Raw genomic sequence first — 23,183 nt, forward strand, 5'->3', positions numbered from 1 at the left:
AGTCTGTGCACCCTGCGGGGACACGAGCCTTCAGCCTCTGTATTTCTCAGCCTGCCTGCCTCCCTCCCTCTGCCAGAAGGGAAGGTGGAATGGGGTGGATTGCATGTACCTGCCGGTAGCTGTGTACCCTTTCCAGAAGGTACGTCACTGACGGAGGCTGTTTTCTGGGTCCATGGTCGTAGGACACCTGACTGAGAATTTTCATGTATGGGAGGCCCCAGGCTTCTCCCCTCAGAGCCCAGCACGGAAACACACAGAGACCCATGGGTCTGGCAGAAGGGAGGTCAGCCCTGGCCAGGCTCCGTGGCCATCTCATTTCATGAGTAGTGACAGTGGACAGGAGTTTTGGCCTCTTCTGGTGCCTCCCCATGACCAGTGCCATTGGCCTCTGGGACAGGAATGTGTTGAGAGCGACTCCTTTGCTGGGGAGTGACTCCCTCCCCTGGCCCGGGCCACCTTTACGAACACGTGGGGCATGACTTTCACTTCCTTAATGATTCCTTCTGTTGTGTAACTTTGGGACTAGAAATCCAGGACACTCATCCCCCAAATGTGACCCAAGTGAGCACAGCAGAGCCCTTGGGCTGCTGCAGCTGGAGAATGATCAGGGCATGGAGCCCAGGACAGCTCAGCCCACACCCCTGAGCAGGCACCTCATGCACTCTGGTGTTGGAAAGGAAGAGACTGCGACCAGGCCTTTGAATGCGCAGTGATGCTTTAATCCCACTGTTTGCAAATGAGCTCTGTGGAAGCTCAGCAGGAAGGATGGAAGATGGGGAGGAAGACCCTGGCGGGTGGAGGTGTGGCCAGGGACATAGGCTGCCTTTATGGGATGGAAAGAGAAAGCTGCTGGGCTCTGTGTGACTGGAAACCAGGGAAGGAGACCTGGCTGAGGCAGGAACTGGGTTTGCCAGCAGTGCTGAGAGGCAGCAGGTGGCTCAGAAGTGGGAGCAGGTGCCGCCTCTAAAGTCCTGTACACAGAAGGAGCTCAAGGCATGCCTGGGGCATCTCCAAAGCTCTACTGACAGTGAAGGCCAGGAGCGTGTTTTCCTTCCCCGAAGTGTGCTCATGGGAAATGGGCCGGGGCAGGTTGGCTTGCGGATGGAAAGTAAGCGTACACTTTCGTATTACGCTCATTCTTTGACTTGCTGTCAGGCAGGAAGCCCATTTTGTGAGCTTCAGCATATAAGCATTGGGAGGGCATGAGCTGGGGCCCCCAGACACCCCAGAGCAGAGAAGCAGGGGCTGTCAGCCTCCTCTGCTGCTGCCGGACACAGACCCACGGGTCCCATGGGCCCCAAACCTGCCCAGCAAGTTTAAGGGCTGTGGGCAGGCTGTGTAACCGGGCAATGGGATGTGAGCAGAAACGAGGATGTGGCCTCATAGTGGATGCAGGACAGGGAGACGGTGAACCCCTCCCCGAGCCGAGAGCATTCCAGGAGGTGTCACCAAGTTTCTGAGGCAGTCTGGTGATATTTGGTGTTCTGAGCTAAGGAGGGAATGGACTTGCCTGTCACGCAGGGACCAAGAGAAGCAGGTGCAGGTCTTAGAGCTGAGCCTTGGGGAGGGGACCCTAGTGAGACAGTGCCTCGTGGAGTAGAAGGGGCAGGATGGAAATCAAGGTGGGAATTTTGGGGCCACTCCTCCATGTGCTTTGCTGGACAGCACATTGTCCCATTAGCCACTACCAAACCTGCCTCTGGCTTCTGAGCTTGGTAGCACAGGTAAGCGCGGAGCTTGGAGCACCCCCTGGAGTTCCTGGAGTGGCTGTCACAGGCCTGGGTCCCCCTCACTCCAGGGCCGCCATGGGCCACTCCACTCCTCACCACATTTCCGGCAGTGACTCTGTGACGCTGTCTTCCTGACTCAGGGCCCAGGAACAAGCTGGACGTAAGGCCACTGGGCTGTGCTTGTGCTGGGGCTCCCAGAGGCATCCAGGGGCCCCATATGTCCCCCAGGAAAGCCGGCTGGTCTCCACGTGAGGCTAAGCCCCGTGCCCAACAGACAAGGCAGGCCTTGGGGCTGCCAGGGAGCTGTTCCCAGGGTGTGTGTCAGGAGGTGACGGCTGGAGCCTCGTGGGGGTGCGAAGTGTGTCTGCTGGGTCAGGACTGCCCAGATCTGCCATCATGGTGTTCTGACTCCAGCCCTGCAGGAGCTGGAGGGCAGGCGGAGATGGCCTAGTCCTCCTGGGGCCTCTCCACAGTGAGAAACGTGTCCAGGACTGTGGCCTGCCGCTCAGGGTCACCTAGGGGCTGCTTCTCACGGTTCTGCTCAGCCCTTGTCCTCGTCCAGGAAGGGGAGCGCAGGCAGCCAGCCCGGGGCAGCGGGTGCAGACCTAGGGAGATGCGGGCAGGGCAACTCAGCGTGGCCGAGAGGCCTGGGTCAATGCAGGAGGGCTTCAGGTCCCGCTGGCCTCCTGGGCCACTCCTGCCAATGCTCTGCACCGGCCCCTGCACCTGGCATGCACACATCTACCTCTAACAGGAGGCCCCCACCACACACTGGCCCCACCAGAGAGGTGGACATTGTGGTCTGGGTGGGGCCTGGATAGGGCCTTTTCTGGTGCTCCCCAGAGTCACTACAGCCTAGGCTGAGCCTCTCCTGCGTGGTCAAGTGACCCTGGTGGGGCCTCCCCAAACCACCCCCTGGCAGGTGTCCCAGCTCAGCCAACCACTCCCGTGAGCCCTGCAGGCCTCTTGGAGCCTCTGCCCCATCATGGGCCTTGTGTCTCCGCGGTGCGGGCTCTGTGGGGCTGGGGATTCTGGTGGGCTGGAGTCTGAGCCCCTCACTCTCACTCCACCTCCCCAGCCACAGTAGTACATGCCTGGGCTCATGGGCTGGGTGGGAAGAGTGGCCACCAACATGGAGATGGTGGGAACTGGCCAGGGTCAGGCAATGGCCGTGTCCTGGAGGTGAGCTGGGGGCTGACTCACCAGGCCCCATTCCCTCCCAGACACCTGGGGCTGCAGCAGCCCAGGACACACAGGCCGACGCCCCTTCCTGACACCTCCAGGAACCAGGGGAGCAGCTGGCCGCTGGCAGGATTCACAGTGGGGCTGGTCCTTTTAATGAGGTCCTTGGTGGTCTGGGGGGTGGGGAAGCAGAGGCCAGGCCAAACCGTCCCATGCAGGGAAGGCTCAGCCCGGTGCTCTCACAGTTATCACTGAAGTTCACACAGGTCACGTCAGTGTCCTTCACTGGTCACTGTCAGAAGAGACTAAGGACACGCTGTCGCAGCCTCAGTGGTGAGTCCTGTGCTCTGGTCATGCTGAGCACGTGGCCGTGCCAGGGGCCCTGCTCGCACGCAGTGAGGACACTGGAGCTGCCTTCAGGCCAATGGCAACGCTCCATGGGAATCAGAGGAAGTTAAGTGAGCTGAGGAGGGGCCCGGGCTGGTGATCACCCCCACCTTTCGTTCTTGGCCCAATTTATGATGAAAATTCACGTTCATTAAATTCTGCTTTTGAGGGGACAGTGGCTTTAGCCTTCTGTTGCTCACTTGAAAGGTAAAGTTTTAAGCAGCTGTGATGGGGAAATTGCTTCAAGTTGGGCAAATAGCAGCGCGGTGAAATGAAGTGGCGACGGATTCTTGCTAAAACACACGCACACCTCCCAGGACTTCCCAAGGGGCCTCAGCCCACCACGCACACCTGCCAGCCCCGATGCCGGCCTCACCTGCTGGGGACTCGGTGTTGAGGTTCTCATCGTCCGAGTCAGCAAAGACCTCGGCCAGCTCCTGGTCGGACATGTCGGTCAGCTCAGTGAGGTCCAGGAGGTCGAAGTGAACCTCCAGAGAGGAGACACTGCTCAGAGGCTCTGAGGGCAGAGGGGTACGGTCAGCCCTCAGGCCCTCCCACAAGGCTGCTTAGAGCCCTGGGGGCCTAGGAGAATGTGCGCTGTGTCCTCCCACAAGGCTCTGGGTGAACCACAGCTTCCCGCACAGCCCAGCACCATCAGGATCTGATGGGTGTTGCGTATACTCATGACTAGAAGGCTTTCACTTGACAGATGGTGCAGCTGAGGCCCAGAGTACCCAAGCTGCAAGAGTCTAGCGCACAGCGCTGGACCCAGAGCCCCCAGGGAGTGTTTGGACAGGTAGACCCTGCTGCCTTGTCTCCTGGGGGAGCTCACGGGGTCCTCATAGAGTGCACTGGGCAGGGAGCAGTACTTACGCCTCCTCTCTGTGACCTGCAGGAGCCCCGGTGCTGGTATGGGGATGCCCCCCACCTCCTCCTCCACAGGCGTGTGGCCATTGTCCCCTGTCCCGTGGGCTGGGACGCCCAGCGCGGCCTGCAGCACCTCAGTCTCCTTAACGATCTCTGCATCCAAAGACACAGGGTGTCACCTTGAGACCCACAGGGCTCCCACATCCCCCCAGGACGCGGGGCTGGGTGTGAGGACTTGGCACATCCAGTCCTTTGAGACTCTGGGCAGTGACCAGCAGGTGATGGGATGGCTGGGCTTGTGACCTCATGCCGGGACCCCAGACAAGGGGTTGGGGGGCTTCAAGGAGGCTGTCCCTTCCCCTTGGGCCCTGGCCTCCCCTAGTGAACAAGGACTCTGAGGTCCAGATCACCCTTGGTACTCAAGCACCCGTGAAAGCAGCACCATGCAGGCCCGGAAGTTCCACCAGGGCCCGCGTGCCTCATCCCAGTGCTGTCCTGGCCTCTGAGTTCTGGCTCAGCCCAGGGTCCCCTGAAGGATCGCCCGTGAGTTTCCATGCCCAGCCTCTTGGTCCCCTTCAAACCAGAACAGCCCCTCTCCACTGTTCCTTTTAAAAACCGATGTTGGCCGGGCGCGGTGGCTCAAGCCTGTAATCCCAGCACTTTGGGAGGCCGAGACGGGCGGATCACGAGGTCAGGAGATCGAGACCATCCTGGCTAACACGGTGAAACCCCATCTCTACTAAAAATACAAAAAAACTAGCCGGGCGAGGTGGCGGGCGCCTGTAGTCCCAGCTACTCGGGAGGCTGAGGCAGGAGAATGGCGTGAACCCGGGAGGCGGAGCTTGCAGTGAGCTGAGATCCGGCCACTGCACTCCAGTCCGGGCGACAGAGCGAGACTCCACCTCAAAAAAACAAACAAACAAACAAAAACCGATGTTGTGTTTGAGTTCAGAATAACACATTCTCATTAAATGAAAGTTAGAAACCAGGAGGAATAGCCAGGCCTGCCATTCTGTGATCATTTGGCCACCAACCACGCCTCACAGTCGAGCAAATACTCTTCCAGGTTTTTCCCTTTTTTTTTTTTGAGATGGAGTCTCTCTCTCACCCAGGCTGAAGTGTGGTGGCCTAGTCTCAGCTCACTGCAACCTCTGCCCCCTGGGTTTGAGCGATTCTCCTGCCTCATCCGCCTGAGTAGCTGGGATTATAGGCAGGCACCACCATGCCCGGCTAAGTTTTGTATTTTTAGTAGAGACGGGGTTTCACCATGTTGGCCAGGCTGGACTTCTGACCTCAGGTGATCCATCTGCCTCGGCCTCCCAAAGTGCTAGGATTACAAGGTGTGAGCCACCGAGCCTGGCCTCATTTTTTCACAAATGTAACTGTTCCTTTTTTTTTTTTTTTTTTGAGACAGTCTTGCTCTGTCACCAGGCTGGAGTGCAGTGGCGTGATCTCGGCTCACTGCAATCTCCACCTCACGGGTTCAAGCGATTCAAATGCCTCAGCCTCCTGAAGAGCTGAGACTACAGGTGCGTGCCACCATACCCAGCTATTTTTTTTTTTTTCGTAGTTTTACTCGTGATCCACCCGCCTTGGCCTCCCAAAGTGCTGGGATTACAGGCGTGAACCACCGCACCTGGCCCAACTGTTTCTTTATTATACTTAACAATTGTTTTGTCAGACGAGAACAGGAGGCCCCTTGGCTGCTGACCCAAAGCTAGAGACATTGGCGACTCTTACGTCCGTCCCTCCACAGATCCCCTCAGCCCTCCCCAGCTGCTCACCCTCTCATCCAGGGCCACATCATTCTAGCAGCCACCTCACTTGCCACAGGCAGCCAGAGAGTCCTGTTAGCCAGAGTCAGGCCTGTCCCTGGGGGGCATGCTCCCCTTTGGCCCTAGGCCCTGGGGGTCCATCTCTTAGGGAAGAGACAAAGCACTTGCTTTTTGCCCCCACCCATTGCTCCTGCAGGAACCTGTTTTCAGATGGCCCTCCTTCCCTCAGCTGCTTCCTGGACCCTGCGTGGCAGGGGCCTTCTGGGGACACCAGCACTTCCCACCTGAGTGGGTGCTCAGCACACGCTTGTCAGATGGACAGGTGCCCTCCCGCTTCTGCCAGCAGCACCCTGAGGACCCTATGAGGTATTTTTGGCAGCCCCCAGTGGTGTGCACTGATCGTAGCTGGGTGTGCTTGAAGCCGAGGGGAGCAGCTGGGATTCGGTGCCAACAGCTGCCTGGGAGGGGTGGGCCTGTCCTCCCCCATGGCACTAGCTGGCAGCCTAGATACTGCCAGGTGATCCTGGTGGGTCTGTAGCATCCGTCCTAGTGCACCTCCACCCCTCCCCAGCAGAGCCGAGGGAGGTGCAGGCCCGCAGGTGCCCGGCCTCCTGAGTGAGGAGCACCAGTGTAGGGCTGGGAGGTCCCCGTTGGCTTAAGAACTGGGCAGTGTGGCTGTAGGCAGGTGACCTGGCAGCGAGCCGAGTGTTAGGCTCTGCCTGGGCAGCAGCCCTGTGGCCTGACAGTGGCCCACCTGCCTCCTGTCTGAGGAGCCAAGTGCTGTGTCATCGCATGGCCCATTTCAGGCCTGGGGGTTGGGCAGGCTGGATGGGGCTCGCAGAATCTGGTTTCTACCTCTCCACTGGCATCTGGAATGAGGTTTCTGAGCATCCTAAGGGGTCAAGTTACTGGTGTCTTGGCCCACCCCCCAAGTCCAGCAGGGATACCTGCCCGCCCAGAAGGCACAGGGGACAGGGGATGACATGTGGACTCTGTTCTAAGGCTGTGAGCAGGGGGACCTCCCGGATATCAGCAGGAAGAAGCCTGCTTGACCACTGTCTGTAGTGCTGAGGGGGCACCCAGGGGAGGGGACGCCCCCAGGAGGCCCAGCCTGGCCCTTGGGCCCTTCCTCAAGGAGAGACAGTATAGCCTGCAGTCCCAGCTCCCTGCCCACAGGGTGCTCATGTCCCGCTGGATGGTGCTGTGGTCACTGTTCCAAAATGCTTCCACACAACTCACAGCGGTGGCCATGGCTGCAGAGGGCGTAGCTCTGTCCCAGCCTTGAGTCTCAGGAGGGTGCTGCAGGGGCCTCAGACCGGCCAGGTCCAGGACAGAGCAGGGGCTGCCCCTCTGGCATAGCTGATCCAGAGCCCTGAGAGCAGGTACGAGTGGGGAACCAAGGTGCAGGGGTAAGTCACTGGCCAGGAGGCCCTGCTCTCAGGATCCCCAGCTGAGGAAGGCTACAGGGGCTCTTACTTCCCCAGGTTTACAGGCCAGGCATGTCCCCCATGGGCACCCTCACCCCAGAGCAGGACTCTGGGGTATAGTCCTCAGCTCCATCTCTGTCCCTCCCTGCCCCTCCTTCTGTCCTGAGGGGTACCCCCTCCTATTTCTTCTTTCTTTTTTTTTTCTGAGATAGATTTTTGCTCTTGTTGTCCAGGCTGGAGTGCAATGGCGTGATCTCGGCTCACAGAAACCTCCGCCTCCTGGGTTCAAGCGATTCTCCTGCCTCAGCCTCCCGAGAAGCTGGGATTATAGGCATGCACCACCATGCCTGGCGAATTCTGTATTTTTAGTAGAGATGAGGTTTCTCCATGTTGGTCAGGCTGGTCTCAAACTCCTGACCTCAGGTGATCCGCCCGCCTCGGCCTCCCAAAGTGCTGGCATTATAGGCTTGAGCCACCACGCCTGGCCTCTCTCTTTTTTTTTTTTTTTTTTTTTTGAGACGGAGTCTCGCTCTGTCGCCCAGGCTGGAGTGCAGTGGCCGGATCTCAGCTCACTGCAAGCTCTGCCTCCCAGGTTTACGCAATTCTCCTGCCTCAGCCTCCCGAGTAGCTGGGACTACAGGCGCCCGCCACCTCGCCCGGCTAGTTTTTTTTTTGTATTTTTTAGTAGAGACGGGGTTTCACAGTGTTAGCCAGGATGGTCTCGATCTCCTGACCTCGTGATCCACCCGTCTCGGCCTCCCAAAGTGCTGGGATTACAGGCTTGAGCCACCGCGCCCGGCCCTCTCTCTCTTTTTTAAGAGACAAGGTCTCACTGTTGCCCAGGCTGGAGTGCAGTGGTAAAACCATAGCTCACTGCAGCCTCAACTTCTTCAGCTCAAGCGATCCTCCCACCTCAGCCTCCTGAGTAGCTGGGACCACCACTCCTGGCTAATTAAAAATTTTTTTGGTAGAGACAGGGTCTTGCCATATTGCCCAGGCTGATCTCGAACTCCTGGGTTCAAGCAATCATCCACCCTGGCCTCCCATCCCCTCCTCTCTGGCAGCCCCCTGATATCAAGGAAACCTGGGGCAAGAACAGTTCTGCAGAGAATCTCTGTGGGGACAGCACCCTCAGAGGCAGGGTGGGGCAGGTGGTTCTGGGTTAATAATGACACCTGGGTGTGGTGGTACACATCTGTGTGGCAGCTACTCCGGAGGCTGAGGCAGGAGGACTGCCCGAAACCCAGGAGGTCAAGAATGCAGTGAGCTATGATCGTGCCACTGCATTCCAGCCTGAGCAACAGAGCAAAACCCTGCCTTAAAAAAAAAAAAAAAGGCAGTGGCTTATGGTTTTCTAGGACAGTCCCAGCATTCTGTGTTTATTGACTAACTCCATTCTCACCTCACCCTAACTCCCAGCTACATGGGGAAGACTCTGAGATTTGTACTTGAGAGGAAGAAGCTGAGGCACAGAGTAGCTCAGCATCTGTCCCCAGCATGCAGCACGGGGCTGGCCACAGACGCAGCTGGAGCTCTCAGCCATCACCTGTGAGCCTGTGCCTGATCATGGCATGGGGCTGGGAGACAGGGATCCTGGTTCAGGGCCCAGCAGAGGGAGCAGAAAGTCCCTCACTTGCTGGCTTAGGTTCCCTGGGTCCTGACCCCGGGGTAAGTGGATCTCTGAAGGAAGGTGGGACAGAGGTGGAGTCTCCCCTTGTAGCCCCCCTCTCGCTGGGCGGGGCCCCTCATCCAGACGAAGGCTCTCATTCATTCACCCAACCAAGCCTTCTGAATCGCCCTCCGTTCTGGGGACATGGCACAGACAAAACAGATGATCCCTGCCTTTCTGAGGGGCAGTCAGTGCAGGGAGCACTGTGGGGCTGTGCTCCCATTTTAGGGAGGATCTGGGGAGGGTGCTCTACCAAGACTTGGAGGAGAAGCCTGGAGGTGGGAGGGAGCCGTGTGATACTGGGGGGACATGCATAAGGGCCCCGAGCAGAGTGCATGTGAGGACAGCTGGGGGCTGTGAGGCAGGGCAAAGGTGGGTGTGTGCAGGTGTGTGGACCTTGTCAGGACTTTGGTTTCCACGCCGAGTGAGCTGGAAGAAGCTGCTGAAGGGTTTGAGCTGAGTGGGACAGCGTCTACCTGAATTTTTTTTTTTTTTTGCGGTGGAGTCTCACTCTGGCGCCAGGCTGGAGGGCAATGGCGCAATCTCTGCTCGCTGCAAACTCCGCTTCCTGGGTTCAAGTGATTTTCTTGCCTCAGCCTCCCGAGTAGCTGGGATTACAGGTGTGCACCACCATGCCTGGCTAATTTTTATATTTTTAGTAGAGACAGGGTTTCACCCTGTTGGCCAGGCTGGTCTTGATCTCCTGATCTCGTGATCTGCCTGCCTTGGCCTCCCAAAGTGCTGGGATTACAGGCGTGAGCCACCGTGCCCGGCCAATACCTGCATTTTTACGATGAGGCCAGCAAGGCACAGTCCAGCGGGAGGTAAGTCTGCAGGCACTGCTCCCACCATCCTCCATGTATGCTGGGTGCCCTCTGCATGTGCTGGGACAGGGACCCCAAGCAGGACCTCAACCAAACAGCAATCCCCTTCCCCATCTTGCACTGGAGAGGGGGCATGGGAATGCCAGCAGTCCTCATAATAGATCCTGGGGTCCCAAGGGACCACAGACAGCTTCTGGGACAAAGCTCTAGCCCAGTGGAGCTGCACAGCAGCCCTGTGTGGAATGAATATCATAATTGACAGTGAATATCATAATTGACTCTTAAGAAGCATCTTTTCGGCCAGGCGCGGTGGCTCATGCCTGTAATCCCAGCACTTTGGGAGGCAAAGGCAGGCGGATCACTTGAGGCCAGGAGTTCGAGACCAGTCTGGGCCAACATGGCGAAACCCCATCTCTACTAAAAATACAAAAATTTGCCGGTGTGGTGGTGGGCGCCTGTAGTCCCAGCTACTCAGGAGGCTGAGGCAGGAGACCGCTTGAACCTAGGAGGCGGAGTTTGCAGTGAGCAGAGATCATGCCACTGCACTCCAGCCTGGGTGACAGAACGAGACTCTCAAAAAAAAAAAAAAAAGCATCTTTTCATATTTCTACATTCCTGAGACAGCAACACATCTGTAGCTAATGGTGTCAGTGTTGATGGGATTCAGTCCTATAAGCATTTGAAGCTACTAGGTATCTAGTCTGATCCTTCCCCACCTCCCTTTGGCAGTGGCCTAGTCTTTATTCTGTATACTCTGGTGCCTTGGCCTGTGTTGAGGCTTTGGGGAAGGAAAATTGGGAAGATGCAGCTTTTCCCATCAGGACACTAATTTTTTGGCCAGAAGAATGTGATGCCAGGGACACAGAAGACCGGAGCCCCCAGGAGGGGCAAGATTGATCTTGGCATGAAGAGCGTGCAGCTGCTGTAAGGCGCGCATGCTATTCCTCCAGTGACTGAACCTGCTGTGTAATCCTCGCAGCATACAAATGTGTTCGTTAACCGTATCCGTAAAGCTCTGGTCAACAGCAGGCTATTAGCAGTGAAGTTTTTGGGGAGTCAAAGGTTCTCTGTGGATTTCTGACTTTGAGGGAGGTTGGCGCCCCTAACCCTTACGTTGTTGATGACTCAGCTGTACACGCATGTTCACAGCGTGATTCGCAGGAGCCCAGAGCGGAAGCAATCGAATGTGTGTCAGTGGCTCAATGGATAAACAAAATGTGATTCAGCCCAAGAAGGACCGCGGCACCGACACAGGATACCACGTGGATGAGCCTGATCACCTCACTTGAGTGAAAGCCAGGCCCACAAGGACAAATACTGCATGACACCGTTCTTATGAAGTGTCCAGAATAGGCAAGTGCATAGAAATCCGATAAGTGATTGTCAGAGGCTGGGGGGTCGGCAGTGGAGAAGGGGAGAATGGGTATGGCTTTTTTTTGGGGGGGAATGAAGATATTATAAAATTAGATAGTGGTGGTGACCTCACAATTTTGTGAATATACTAAAACAGTGAGTTGCACACTTCAAAAGGGTGAACTGTATATGTGAAAAATATCTCAATTTAAAAACAATCCTCAATGAAAACAAAGGTTGATCTTGGCTAGAGTTGATACTCACATACACTGTGAGTCAGCCACGCACCAGACCCCCAGGCTCAGCCCCAGAGCAGGCTGGGACTGGGTAGAGCGAGAAGCATCCGCTCCAAGCAGCTTGTATCTAGTTCCTGGCTGCATTCCTAGGACCAAGCACACAGTGGGTGCGCATTGAACAAATGAGGATGAATCAAGGAGCCCACTAACCCACAGGTAGTAAGGAGCTGTGCTAGGAATCACCCAGGCCTGTCTGACACCCTCTCAACAAGCTTGTGGGGAGAAGAAAATTTCTCATGGGCGAGACCTGCTGCTTTTTCCAGGGTGGGAACCAGAGGCTCAATGACAGGCAGGCATGGGGGTGGGTGCTGGCAGCCCCCAGGGTCTCCAGGGCCAGGGCAGAGGCAAGCAGGTGTTTCTGATGCCCCAGGAAGGGCCCCGGACTGTGGGGTCACAGCAATGTTCTGGTCCTTACCCCAGCACAGCCCCTATCAAGGGGGACCCAACCCCCCTGCAGGGGCTGCTGGTGCCCTGGCTGATGAGTGAGCATTGAGGAAGCACCCCAGTGAGGGAGCCAGGAGTTGGGGTGCCTCAGCCCAGCCCCCCCACCCCAGGCTTCCCTGAGGGCCGATTGCTGATGCCCTGTGCTCTGCTGCTGACCTATTTTCCAGCACATTCTCGACTGGAAAACTTGGCCCAAATCCTGTTCACTGTTGTGTGCCCAGGGCCCTGCCCAGAGCATCGAGAAGGCACTTGGCACACACCACTGTATGGATGAATGAGCTAATGAAGTGAATGAATGAATATCATAAACTAAATGGCTGCAGGGAAGGCGAGATGGTCACAGAGGCAGGGGCCACCATCCCCCAGCACCTTCCTCTCTGGATTTGGACCCCCAAAGCATTTCAGGGATGCTGGGGTAGCCCTGTCTAGACTCTCAGCCTCCTGAGGATCCCTCTCTGTCTCCCTGTGGACCCTCGGGCAGACTTGAGTTGGGGTGGGTTACAGCCTTGGCTTCCAGGTGGGGCCCTCAGAGAGGGCACACGTCACATTCCTGTGCACACATTCTACATTTCATATTAAGAAATAATTCCTTTAGGTGCAAAAATAGTGTTTTAATAATGCTTTATAAAAATCATAGTTTATAGATATTTCTGAATTATTTATCAGTGAAATAATATGTCTAGATTTGGTTCAAACCACTAATGAAGGGAGGTTGGTAGTAGTCTGGAGAGGAGGCTGTGGGCCTAGGGGCTGGGATATCACACATGGGCCTTTGTCATGCTGTTCTCTCTACTTTTGTAAGGTTTTCAAAAGTAAGTGATAAGCAATGACAGTTATAGTCACCAACGTGTGATCTTAGGAGGTTCCACAAAGTAGGCATCACTGGCCACTTTGCAGACAAGGAAACAGGCATTGGTGTCAAGAGTGTGAGCCCTCAGAGGACAGGGCCCTATCTTCCCACTAAGTCCCCACCCCGGGGAGGGTACTGCGCAGAGCCGTGACCTGTAGGTAAATACCTGTGCACTGATTGAGTCAGGTATCTGAAGCCCCCAGCCAGTAAGTGATGGGCTCAGAAACTGAACCTGCTTTCTCTGCCTTTTAAGCTGCTGGGAAGTCCTCCTTTTTTCCCAAAGGAGGAGGGAAAAGAGATTAACCTCCACTCCCAAATGCCTTGGGCTTCCACAGCCCTGCAGGGGAAGCAGAGCTGTCTCCACTGACAGACATGGAAATTGAGGCTCAGAGGGGCCTGACTGCCCACAATTCACAGCTGGAAACAGGTCTGAGACCCCCAAGCCCTGACTCCCAACTTCCAGGCTTCCTGTGTCCACAAAGCTGCTATTGGCAAGACCCAGGGGACTGGGACTATCAGTGTTAAGAAAGAAATCTGATCCCTCCCACAAATGACAAAACAAAACCCAAATCCACCAGCCCTGGGGCATTCGTCCCTCCACCTTGGACTGCAGATACACAGGGTGGGTGGACCTGCTCCTCCTGGGGACGCCACTGTGTGTGGCTGGGGGACTGAGAGGTTCCCATGTAGTTACAGAGTGGCAGGCTGGCCTGTGCCCTCAGGTACCTGCTGGCTCCCTGGAGTGGGACCTCTAGGAAACCAGGAGGTGGTGGGCTTGGCTGGGCAGGTGGAGGTGTCTGCATCCAAGTTCCTACCTAGGCCAGTGGAACCCCGAAAGCCCTTTTGGAAAAGGCTCTGGGAAGCGGGGAGAGTCTGAGAGCTTTCTTCCCGTTACCAACTCCAAGGTCCTGCAGTAGGGCCTCCACCATCAGGGCAGGGAGCGCTCCACGCGCACCTACCCTCCCCGGTGAGCGTGCGCCTGGGCCGCGCCCGGACTAGCCACGCTTGCAGCTCTGGAGCCCCCGGCAGGCCGCACCCGTGCATGCCCCACGCCCCCACCAAGACCCATCTCAGCCCCTCGCCCCTGGCAGGATCCCTGCCACGGTCTACGGCCCTCGCCCCCGGGACTCGCGGCTGGGCGAACAAAGCGGACGGGCTTGCAAGCGACCGGCGTCGCCCCCACGCCCCACCGACAGGGACCCCAAACTCCAGCCTCGGAACGCCCCTCCCCCGCTCCCCGTGTCACCGGCTGACTCGACTGGGAGGGGGCTCAGGACGAAACTCCGGGCCACCCACCAAGGAACGTGCCCGGCACGGCTTCCCGGGCCGGGAGCGCAGAGAACAAGGGGGCGGAGACTCGGTCTGTGTGCCCCCAGCCCCGCGCGGGGACCGCGCCCGGGAGGTGTCCCTGGCCCGCCAGACGCCCCCGAGTTGCCAAAGGGGTCTCCCGGGAGCCGCGAAGGGTGAGCCCTGGGGGGAGGGGCTGCGGCTCGCTGCGGGAAAGCGCTGCTCGGGGGTCTCGGGGGCTGGGGCTAAACTCACCTCCGGGGCCGGCGCCCTCCGGGGGCTCCATGCGGCCGGCGGGGTCTGGGAGGGGCACGGGCGACGGCGGTGTCGCCTGGCCCGGGCGCCCCAACAGCTGCGGCAGCTACTCGGCCCCGGCTCCGGGCGCAGCGCATCGGGGCAGCAACCGGGGGGCCGCGGCGGCAGGGAGGAGCCCGCGGGGCGGGGCGCGCAGCTGCTCCCGGGCCCCGGCCCCCTCCCCGCTACCCCCCAGCCGCAGGACAGGTGCGGCCCCGCCCCGGCCCGCGCGCGCCCCCTGCCGGCCCCCGGCCCCGCGGACGCCTCCCCCGCCGACCCTTCCCTCGTGGGCCGCGCCCCGCCGCGGACCCCACCGGGACCCCGCTGCGACCTCCCGACCCCGGCCGGGCGTCCGGGGCTCCTGCGCACTCACTCGGCAGCCGCGCCCGCTTGCGTCCTCTTGTTCTCTTCCAGGTACGTGCGTGTGGGGCGCCGACTGTGTGCGGGCGTCCCTCGGGGCTGGCGAGGGGCACAGGAGGGGCCTGACTCGGGCGGGGAATGACAGAATCGCAGAGCGCACTGGACGGTGTGAATTAACGCGGGGGGTGGGTGGGGGCGAGGACGTGTACTTGGGAGGCCGGAAGGGGCGGGGTGGGGGAGGGGAGGCAAGGAGGGGGCGGCGGGTCCAGGGCTGCAGAGAGCGCCCAGGCAGTTTGGATGAAATCCCACCTCCCAGCAGGCGCGCAAACCCCTGCCGCGTGGGGCCGACTCTCTCAGCGCACAGAGCTCTCGTGCAGTGTCTCCTTGCTTCTCCCGCTGGCCCTAAGAAGAAGGTATCCTTTCAGGTGAAGAAGCACAGAGACCATAGGTAACCTGTCCAACGACGCAGTCGGGTGCTGAGAAGCTCTGACTCCAGGCCCCTGCTCTGCACTTGAAACAAAACAAACCAAACCAAAGTGTCAGGTAGGAAGAATTTGTTCCCAGCTGGGAGTGAAAAAGGCAGTGAACTTGACAGATGGACTTGAGCGGCCCAGATTGCGGGAAAGGCTGTCTCAGAGGCCAGTGGTCCGTTCAGCTTCCTCAAGGCCCTGGCTGCCCGGTCCAGCCTGACCCCTGCCCCAACTCCGGTTACGGGGGTAGAGCATGTCTTTGAGTCTGGAAGTCAGTGGGGCAGGCTTTTAGTTTCCCTGTTTCTTTAGTTTACAAAACAAACAAAAACTGCTGTTTAAAAGCCTCTGAAATGATTTCATGACCCACTGGCCTCCTCGCCACCCTGAGGGGTGCAGAGTCTTGCCTCTCAGGGAGGCAGTGGAGCTGTGGGGTGTGGACAGGAGCAAGCTAGTGGTTGCCCTGGGAAGTGGGAACAGTGCATGGGCGTAGACCACCCAGAGTTGTTTGGGGTGGCAGGTTGTTTTTTCTCAAAATGGCCACAGCAATAGTTCTGATCCCCTGTGTCTTCCAGAACCTTCCATTCCCATCAAGACAACCCCACCCATGCTGCTTCTCTGTAGACATTATTGGGGCTTGGGACTGCTCTGGCCGGTAGAGGGTGGGAGAAGCGATGTCATGTGACTCCCAAGTCTGGGTCTTGAGAAGCATTCAGCTCTGTGGAAAGGTTCCTCCTGGAACTAGAACTTCCTCCATGTTGTCAGGAAGCCCAGGCCACATGGGAGGACACCTGTGTGTGTTACTGCTGGCGGTCCCACTGAGCTCTCTGCCAACAGCTGGCCTCAGCTGCCGAAGTGAGTGAGCCTTTGAGCTGTCCTGGGGAGGGGTGATGAGTGGGGATGAGGCCAGCTGTCCCCACTTTGTCATGGCCAAGTTGCAGATTCATGAGCAGAACAAATGTCATTGGATTAAGCTGCTGTGTTTTAGGGTTGCTTGTTACGCAGCTGTGGTAACTGTAACAGTCATCATTGTGTATGAATGATTCCCATTTGAGAGAGGAATAAATGATACAGAGGGGTCTTGTCAAAGATTGCCCTGCTGGTAATCAATAGGCAGTCCGACTCCAGAGGACAGTGTCTATTTGTCTTTAACTTTTTATTAATAACATTAGCAAACACAAAAGTAGAGAGAATGGCACAACTGACCCACATGTACCTACCACCCAGATTCAGCGATTACTAACTCCTGGCCTGTGCCGTTGCTTCTCTGTCCTCATTCACTTCCCTCCACTGCTGGGTTATTTTGAAGCAAATTATTTACACATTAGATCACTGCATTTGTAAATACTTCAATATTTATCTTTCAAAGAAAGTCCATTTGCTGGAGCATTGACTCATGCCTGTAATCCCAGCACTTTGGGTGGCCGAGGTGGGAGGATAGCTTGAGCCCAGGAGTTTGAGACCAGCCTGGGGAACAAAGTAAGACACTATATCTTCAAAAAATAAAAATAAGAACATAAGCCAGGTACAGTGGCTTGGAGGCTGAGGTAGGAGGATCGCTTGAGCCCAGGAGTCCAAGGCTGCAGTGAGCTATGATTGGGTGTCTCAAAAAGAAAAAAAAGAAAAAGTCTAGTCTTCATAAACACTCTTGTTATCCCAACATCCAGGCCTTCGCTGAGTTGATGCAGTGGCCTGAGGCAGTTTACCTGGTGGATAGTGGGCGGCAGGAAGCATCAGACATCAGACAGAGGGCAGTTGGTTTGTTTGTATTAACATTTGCTCTGGGATTTTTCAGGAAACTCAGATGCCATTTATCTGGGTTTCTGAGCTGCACAGCTTGACACTGAATGAAAGTATCTTAAGCCATATATGTGAAGAAAAGGCTCTTTTCCAAAAATCTGAACTCAAATTCAATATGAAAAGAACAGGTTGCAGTGGGCCCTGTTGGGAGCCCAGGGAGCTGCAATTCAGGACTCCCTAAATGATTCATTCATCTCTGCAGTCCACACCGACAGACCAAGCTGTGCTCTTCGCTTGTGAAAAATGAATACCCTGTCTAGGCTATCCTGAACTAACCCTCCTATTCTTACCCTTTTTGCTGAAAGGAATTATTGTTAATACAGCTATTTAATTCCGGACTCTCATCCAGACTTCTGAAGCAAAAAGCCAATCAGCATGAAGCTGCTAGCATATTGGTTTTGTGAAGTAAGTGTTAAATAATAATAATAATTACCCCCACTGTACTCTCCAGTGTCACTGTCTGACCACCCTATCCCAGGGGGAGGAGGCCCCCCTCAGGCCAAGGGAGTCTGGCACAGTGACCAGCCAGACTTCACCAAGGCCTCAGGGCTTACTATAAATAAATCACAGCTTCGTACAAGCTGAGCCAGTGCAGTTCTTCCAACTGGCTGCTCCTCTCCAAGAACAATCAGGACTTGGGTGTGCAAACAGGAAGTCTCTCATCACGAAGGTTCTCAGATTCCCACCACTGTGTGGGTGCCCGAGGCCTGAGCAAGCCCAGCTCATGTGGCAACATGAGCTGGACAGGAAGACCTAAGTCCACCAAGACTTTCATTTCTCACCCTTCTCCCCCAGCACAACTTTCTATGAGCATAGATTCTGGAATCTTCGTCCCCAAGACACACAGGAGAACAAGATCTGCTGCAAGACCTTTTTTTTTTTTTTTTTCGAGACATGGTCTCAGGTCTCACTGTGTTACCTAGGCTGGAGTGCAGTGGTGTGATCTTGGCTCACTGCAGCCTCCACCTCCAGGGCTCAAACGCTCGTCCCACCTCAACCTCCCAAGTAGATGACCACTTTTTAAGAAGATGTTAAAGATGAGAGCTTACGGCTGGGTGTGGGGCTCACGTTGTGCTCCCAGCACTTTGGGAGGCTGAGGCAGGAGGATCGCTTGAGACCAGGAGTTTGAGACCATTCTGGGCAATAAAGCATGACCCCATCTCTATAAAAAACTTCTTTAAAAAAGCTGGATGTGGGCCGGGCGTGGTGGCTCAAGCCTGTAATCCCAGCACTTTGGGAGGCCGAGACGGGTGGATCACTAGGTCAGGAGATCGAGACCATCCTGGCGAACATGGTGAAACCCCGTCTCTACTAAAAAATACAAAAAACTAGCCGGGCGAGGTGGCGGGCGCCTGTAGTCCCAGCTACTCCGGAGGCTGAGGCAGGAGAATGGCGTGAACCCGGGAGGCGGAGCTGGCAGTGAGCTGAGATCCGGCCACTGCACTCCAGCCTGGGCGACACAGCGAGACTCTTGTCTCAAAAAAAAAAAAAAAAAGATGGGTGTGGTGTCTCACACCTGTAGTCCCAGCTTCTCAGGAGGCTGAAGTGGGAGGATTGCTTGAGTCCAGGAGGTCAAGGCTGCAGTGAGTTGTGATCACAGCCTAGGCGACAGAAGGAGACCCTGTCTCCAAAAAAAAAAAAAAAAAAAAAAAAAAAAAAAAAAAAAAGAGAAAGAAAAAAAGAAAGAAGCACCTGTTGATGACAAACTTGGCCTTCTGGATGACATAGATGGTTGTATGTAGGTAACGGTGGTTTCAGGGATGGCAGATTCACTTTAGAAATAGTAAAATGCCTAACGGTCTTCAGAACAAGAGATTAGTTAGAAAAGGAAAGTGACAACTGTGTGTTTTCTGCAGGGCCTGTCAGAAAGTCTCTGGTTTCTCTTCATCCTTGAGGTCTGGGAAGGAGGCCTTTTCAGGAAGAGCAGTTTATTTTTGTGAAAGGGTTACTTCCTGATTTCAAACATTTCGAACTAAACTGGAACCTACTTTTCTTTCCTATTTCTACGTTTTTGAGGTGTGTGTAAACCCACCAGCGCAGCAGCTGGGAGGACCCCTCAAAGCGGGGCGGGTTGGGTGAGTGAATCCCAGAGGGTAGAGTCTTTGCCCAGATTTGAATCTCATTTGGGTAATGTTTCAGAGCCCTGGGTGGCAGATTGACCATTTATTCAAACGGTCCTTCACTCATCCAGCCACTCAGCACATCTTTACTGAGCACGTGCCCTGTGCTGTTCTAGGCGCTGAAGGATAGAAGTGAACGGTTCTCTCCTCATGGAGCTTAGGTTCCAGCAATAAGCAAAACATGTGCTGCAGCGAAAGGCTTCTGGGCTTCTGGCCTGCCGGCGAGATCTTCCCAACTTTCCCAAGCGGGTTCCTTCCTGACGCCCGTCTCTAGGGACGCACTCCCGCGGTTGGCAGGGCTGGGGCCCGGCGGAGTCTCGCGAGGATCTGGTGACTTATCGCGGTAGCGCCCAGCGGTTGCCGGGAAACGGCGTGGCTTCCGGGGGGCGGGCGCGTTGGTCCGGGAGTCGCGGCTGGGCCTGTCCGCTGGCGTCATGGTGAGCAGAGTTTGGAGCGGGGCTGAGGTCCTCGGCAGGGGCCTGGAGACCTCGGGGCAGGGAGGCCTCGGTACACAGAGACCCTGGGAATGGGAGGACTGGAGCGCTGGGTTCCTGGAATTGAGAGCTCGGTGCTCTTGTGAGGGTCTCCGTGGGGCAAACTCAGGATGCTCCTGGCCCCGGGGCCTGCCCGCACTCGGAGCTGAGACCTGGGCTGCCAGGGGTGGTCATAGAAAGCCCAGGACCCAGGGTCCGCAGCTCACGGTCCCCAGAAGAGTGAACATGCGTCAAGGGGACTCCCATCCTGGAATGGGAGACTCGGTCTGTTGGATCCCTGGGACCTGGGGTTTCACTTCACAGGGGCTTTGCAGCGCACCAGGGTGCTCATGGAATAGAGCCGGGGGCAGGGATTACCCTAAGCCCTTTGGTCTCCGGAATGGAGAGCCTGGGTCACGCCAGAGTGGCTAGAGATCCCGCTACACCAAGGAGGCCTGGACAGGTCCAGTGCCCCTGGAGTGCGCAGGGCACAACCTTGGGATACAGGAACCACTGTTCCCTTGGAAAGCCTGGCAGGAATCGGGCCCAGACCGAGAAGAGGAAGGCGGAGCTCGTGGCCTCATCAGCGCCATCTCTGTCTTTCTCCTGTAAAGGGCTCTCCCTTTGTGATACAGGAATTGTCAGTTACTCAATTTCTGGGCAGGTGTGGCAGGGTGGGTTTCAGCTGGTGGGGGAGGAAAGCTCTGGGAGCTCCACCAAGTCCCTGCAGCTGGCTGTGAAGGTCCCAAATGCTAAATGGTGCTGAACCTTCCTCTGCGGCCTTTAGGGCTTTGTGATGAGGTAGCCTTCTTGGAGTGGAGGGATTAGAAAGAGAGCAGTACATTACGAATTAAGATTTAAGTGGATGAGTTTTTTGACCCAGGAATGGTCTTCTGAAACAGACTGTGAAGGAAACTACCAAACTAGGCCAGGAGTCTGGGTGCAGTGGCTCACACCTGTAATCCCAGCTCTTTGCGAGGCCGAGGCAGGTAGATCATGAGGTCAAGAGATCGAGACCATCCTGGCCAACTTGGTGAAACTCTGTATCTAGTAAAAATACAAAAATTAGTCAGGCGTGGTGGTGTGCGCCTGTAGTTCCACCTACTTGGGAGGCTGAGGCAGGAGAATGGCGTGTACCTCGGAGACGGAGCTTGCATTGAGCTGAGATCGCACCACTGTACTCCAGCCTGGCAACAGAGCAAGACTACGTCTCTAAAAAAAACAAAACAAAAACAAAAACAAAGGCGGGGCATGGTGGCTGACACCCGTAAACCCAGCACTTTGGGAGGCCAAGGTGGGTGGATCACTTGAGGTCAGGAATTGGAGACCAGCCTGTTCAACATGGTGAAACCCTGTCTCTACTAAAAATACAAAAAAATAAAAAAATTTCCTGAGTGTGGTGGTGTGCACCTGTGGTCCCAGCTACTTGGGAGGCTGAGGCAGGAGAATTGCTTGAACCTGGAAGGTAGAGGTTGTGTAGTGGGATTTTTTTTTTTTTTTTTTTTTGAGACGGAGTCTCGCGCTGTCACCCAGGCTGGAGTGCTGTGGCCGGATCTCAGCTCACTGCAAGCTCCGCCTCCCGGGTTCACGCCATTCTCCTGCCTCAGCCTCCCGAGTAGCTGGGACTACAGGCGCCGCCACCTCGCCCGGCTAGTTTTTTGTAGTTTTTAGTAGAGACGGGGTTTCACCGTGTTAGTCAGGATGGTCTCGATCTCCTGACCTCGTGATCCGCCCGTCTCGGCCTCCCAAAGTGCTAGGATTACAGGCTTGAGCCACCGCGCCCGGCCGTGTAGTGGGATTTTTAAGGAATCAGACTGAAGCAGTTCAGGAGGATATTTATTATTTAGGTGCACTGGCCCAGTCAGATTAACATCCAAAGGACTGGGCCCTGAACAAAGAGTTAAGTTACCTTTTTTTTTTTTGAGATGGAGTCTGGCTCTGTCGCCCAGGCTGGAGTGCAGTGGCGCGATCTCAGCTCACTGCAAGCTCCGCCTCCCAGGTTCACAGGCCATTCTCCTGCCTCAGCCTCCCAAGTAGCTGGGACTACAGGCGCCCACCACCACGCCCGGCTAATTTTTTGTATTTTTTTAGTAGAGATGGGGTTTCACCATGTTAGCCAGGATGGTCTTGATCTCCTGACCTCGTCATCCGCCCGCCTCGGCCTCCCAAAGTGCTGGGATTACAGGCGTGAGCCACCGTGCCCGGCCAAGTTACCTTTTAAGCATTTCGTGTGGCAGACGGGAGATCTGTGCAGGGGGAAGCATACTACAGACGCAAGAAGCAAAGGCAGTTGTTCAGTTGAAACATGCATTACATCATTTCTTTTTTTTTTTTTGAGATGGAGTCTCGCTCTGTCGCCCGGGCTGGAGTGCAGTGGCCGGATCTCAGCTCACTGCAAGCTCCGGCTCCCGGGTTTACGCCATTCTCCTGCCTCAGCCTCCCGAGTAGCTGGGACTACAGGCGCCCGCCACCTCGCCCGTCTAGTTTTTTGTATTTTTTAGTAGAGACGGGGTTTCACGGTGTTAGCCAGGATGGTCTCGATCTGCTGACCTCGTGATCCACCCGTCTCGGCCTCCCAAAGTGCTGGGATTACAGGCTTGAGCCACCGCGCCCGGCCATCATTTCTTACTTTTTAAGGAAAAACATATTTTGCGACTTGAGTTTATCTGCCTAGTGACCTTGCAGCTGCACTAGAGAAACAGGGTCTTCACAATGCCTGGGAAGGGAGAAGAGATCAGGCTCGCTACCACAGAAAAACAGGCAGTTAATTTTTTTTTTCTTTTTTTCTTTTTGAGATGGAGTCTCGCTCTGTCACCCAGGCTGGAGTGCAGTGGCTGGATCTCAGCTCACTGCAAGCTCCGCCTCCTGGGTTCATGCCATTCTCCTGCCTCAGCCTCCTGAGTAGCTGGGACTACAGGCGCCCGCCACCTCGCCCGGCTAGTTTTTTTGTATTTTTTAGTAGAGACGGGGTTTCACCATGTAAGCCAGGATGGTCTCGATCTCCCGACCTCGTGATCCGCCCGTCTCGGTCTCCCAAAGTGCTGGGATTACAGGCGTGAGCCACCGTGCCCGGCCCAGGCAGTTAATTTTTAAAGCACTCCAGCTCTTTCTCTTTCAGGGGGAGTTGGGTTTTCTTACATACAACTGAGTTTCTGCTTACACACTTTTTAATTTCTTTTAATTCCTGTTCCAGTTGCAGTGAGCCAGGATTGTGCCACTGCACTCCAACCTGGGTGACAGAGCAAGACTCCATCTCAAAAAACAAACAAACAAAAAAACACTACCAAACTACTTCTGTTTCTATTAGGTTGTGGGAATATGGGCCTCGGTCTGTTGGATCTTTGGACCAAGGAATATGGGTGATATTTTTTCTGTTTTCTTCTCATCAGTGTTTTCTAAAATTTCCACATAATATTTTCTTTTTCTTTCTTTCTTCCTTTCTTTCCTTTCTTCCTTCCTTCCTTTATTCCTTCTTTCCTTCTTTCCTTCTTCTTTCCTTCTTTCTTGTCTCTCTCTGTCGCCCAGGCTGGAGTGTAGTGACGCAATCTTGGCTCACTGCAAGCTCTGCCTCCTGGGTT

General features: G+C 55.8%; 2 protein-coding genes across 10 annotated transcripts in view; one reads left to right on the forward strand and one right to left on the reverse strand.

Moving 5' to 3' along the window:
• Positions 1 to 695: 695 nt before the first annotated feature.
• DBNDD1 (dysbindin domain containing 1) lies at positions 696 to 14,996 on the reverse strand. 2 transcript variants are annotated; one of them, XM_033219466.1, is made up of 4 exons: positions 14,759 to 14,996; positions 4,173 to 4,319; positions 3,676 to 3,816; positions 696 to 2,335 (listed from the first exon to the last, which is right to left on the reverse strand). In XM_033219466.1, exons 3-4 carry the CDS (start codon positions 3,746 to 3,748, stop codon positions 2,178 to 2,180), a joined length of 231 nt encoding a protein of 76 aa, XP_033075357.1. In that variant the 5' UTR covers positions 3,749 to 3,816; positions 4,173 to 4,319; positions 14,759 to 14,996; the 3' UTR covers positions 696 to 2,177. The 2 variants fall into 2 exon arrangements, with proteins under 2 accessions (XP_033075357.1, XP_033075356.1); XM_033219465.1 differs by lacking the exon at positions 14,759 to 14,996 and adding an exon at positions 14,347 to 14,616.
• GAS8 (growth arrest specific 8) overlaps positions 14,631 to 23,183 on the forward strand; it is a 32,548-nt gene continuing 23,995 nt past the window's right edge. For 4 of the 8 annotated variants that reach the window (XM_033219453.1, XM_033219454.1, XM_033219455.1 and 1 more), the window contains exon 1: positions 18,677 to 19,569. Coding sequence is in view for 1 of the 8 variants with exons in the window: in XM_033219449.1 (XP_033075340.1) it covers positions 19,567 to 19,569 (3 nt within the window). In the remaining 7 variants the exon portion in view is untranslated. Of the gene's footprint in view, positions 14,800 to 18,675; positions 19,570 to 23,183 lie in introns of those variants that run through there. The other 4 variants (XM_033219456.1, XM_033219452.1, XM_033219449.1 and 1 more) reach the window with 4 other exon arrangements.

The sequence above is a fragment of the Trachypithecus francoisi genome, unplaced genomic scaffold, assembly GCF_009764315.1.
Source record: "Trachypithecus francoisi isolate TF-2019V2 unplaced genomic scaffold, Tfra_2.0 Lachesis_group10, whole genome shotgun sequence".
In the NCBI taxonomy this organism is placed as follows: Eukaryota; Metazoa; Chordata; class Mammalia; order Primates; family Cercopithecidae; genus Trachypithecus; species Trachypithecus francoisi.

Excerpts from the sequence above, each read along its gene's own strand:
- DBNDD1 (XM_033219465.1), bottom strand. The coding sequence starts at position 14,377 with ATGGAGCCCCCGGAGGGCGCCGGCCCCGGAG. Across the intron at positions 4,320-14,346 it reads GGAGGGCGCCGGCCCCGGAG|AGATCGTTAAGGAGACTGAG; the intron begins GTGAGTTTAGCC and ends CTTTGGATGCAG. Across the intron at positions 2,336-3,675 it reads CAACACCGAGTCCCCAGCAG|GTCTGCACCCGCTGCCCCGG; the intron begins GTGAGGCCGGCA and ends GCATCTCCCTAG.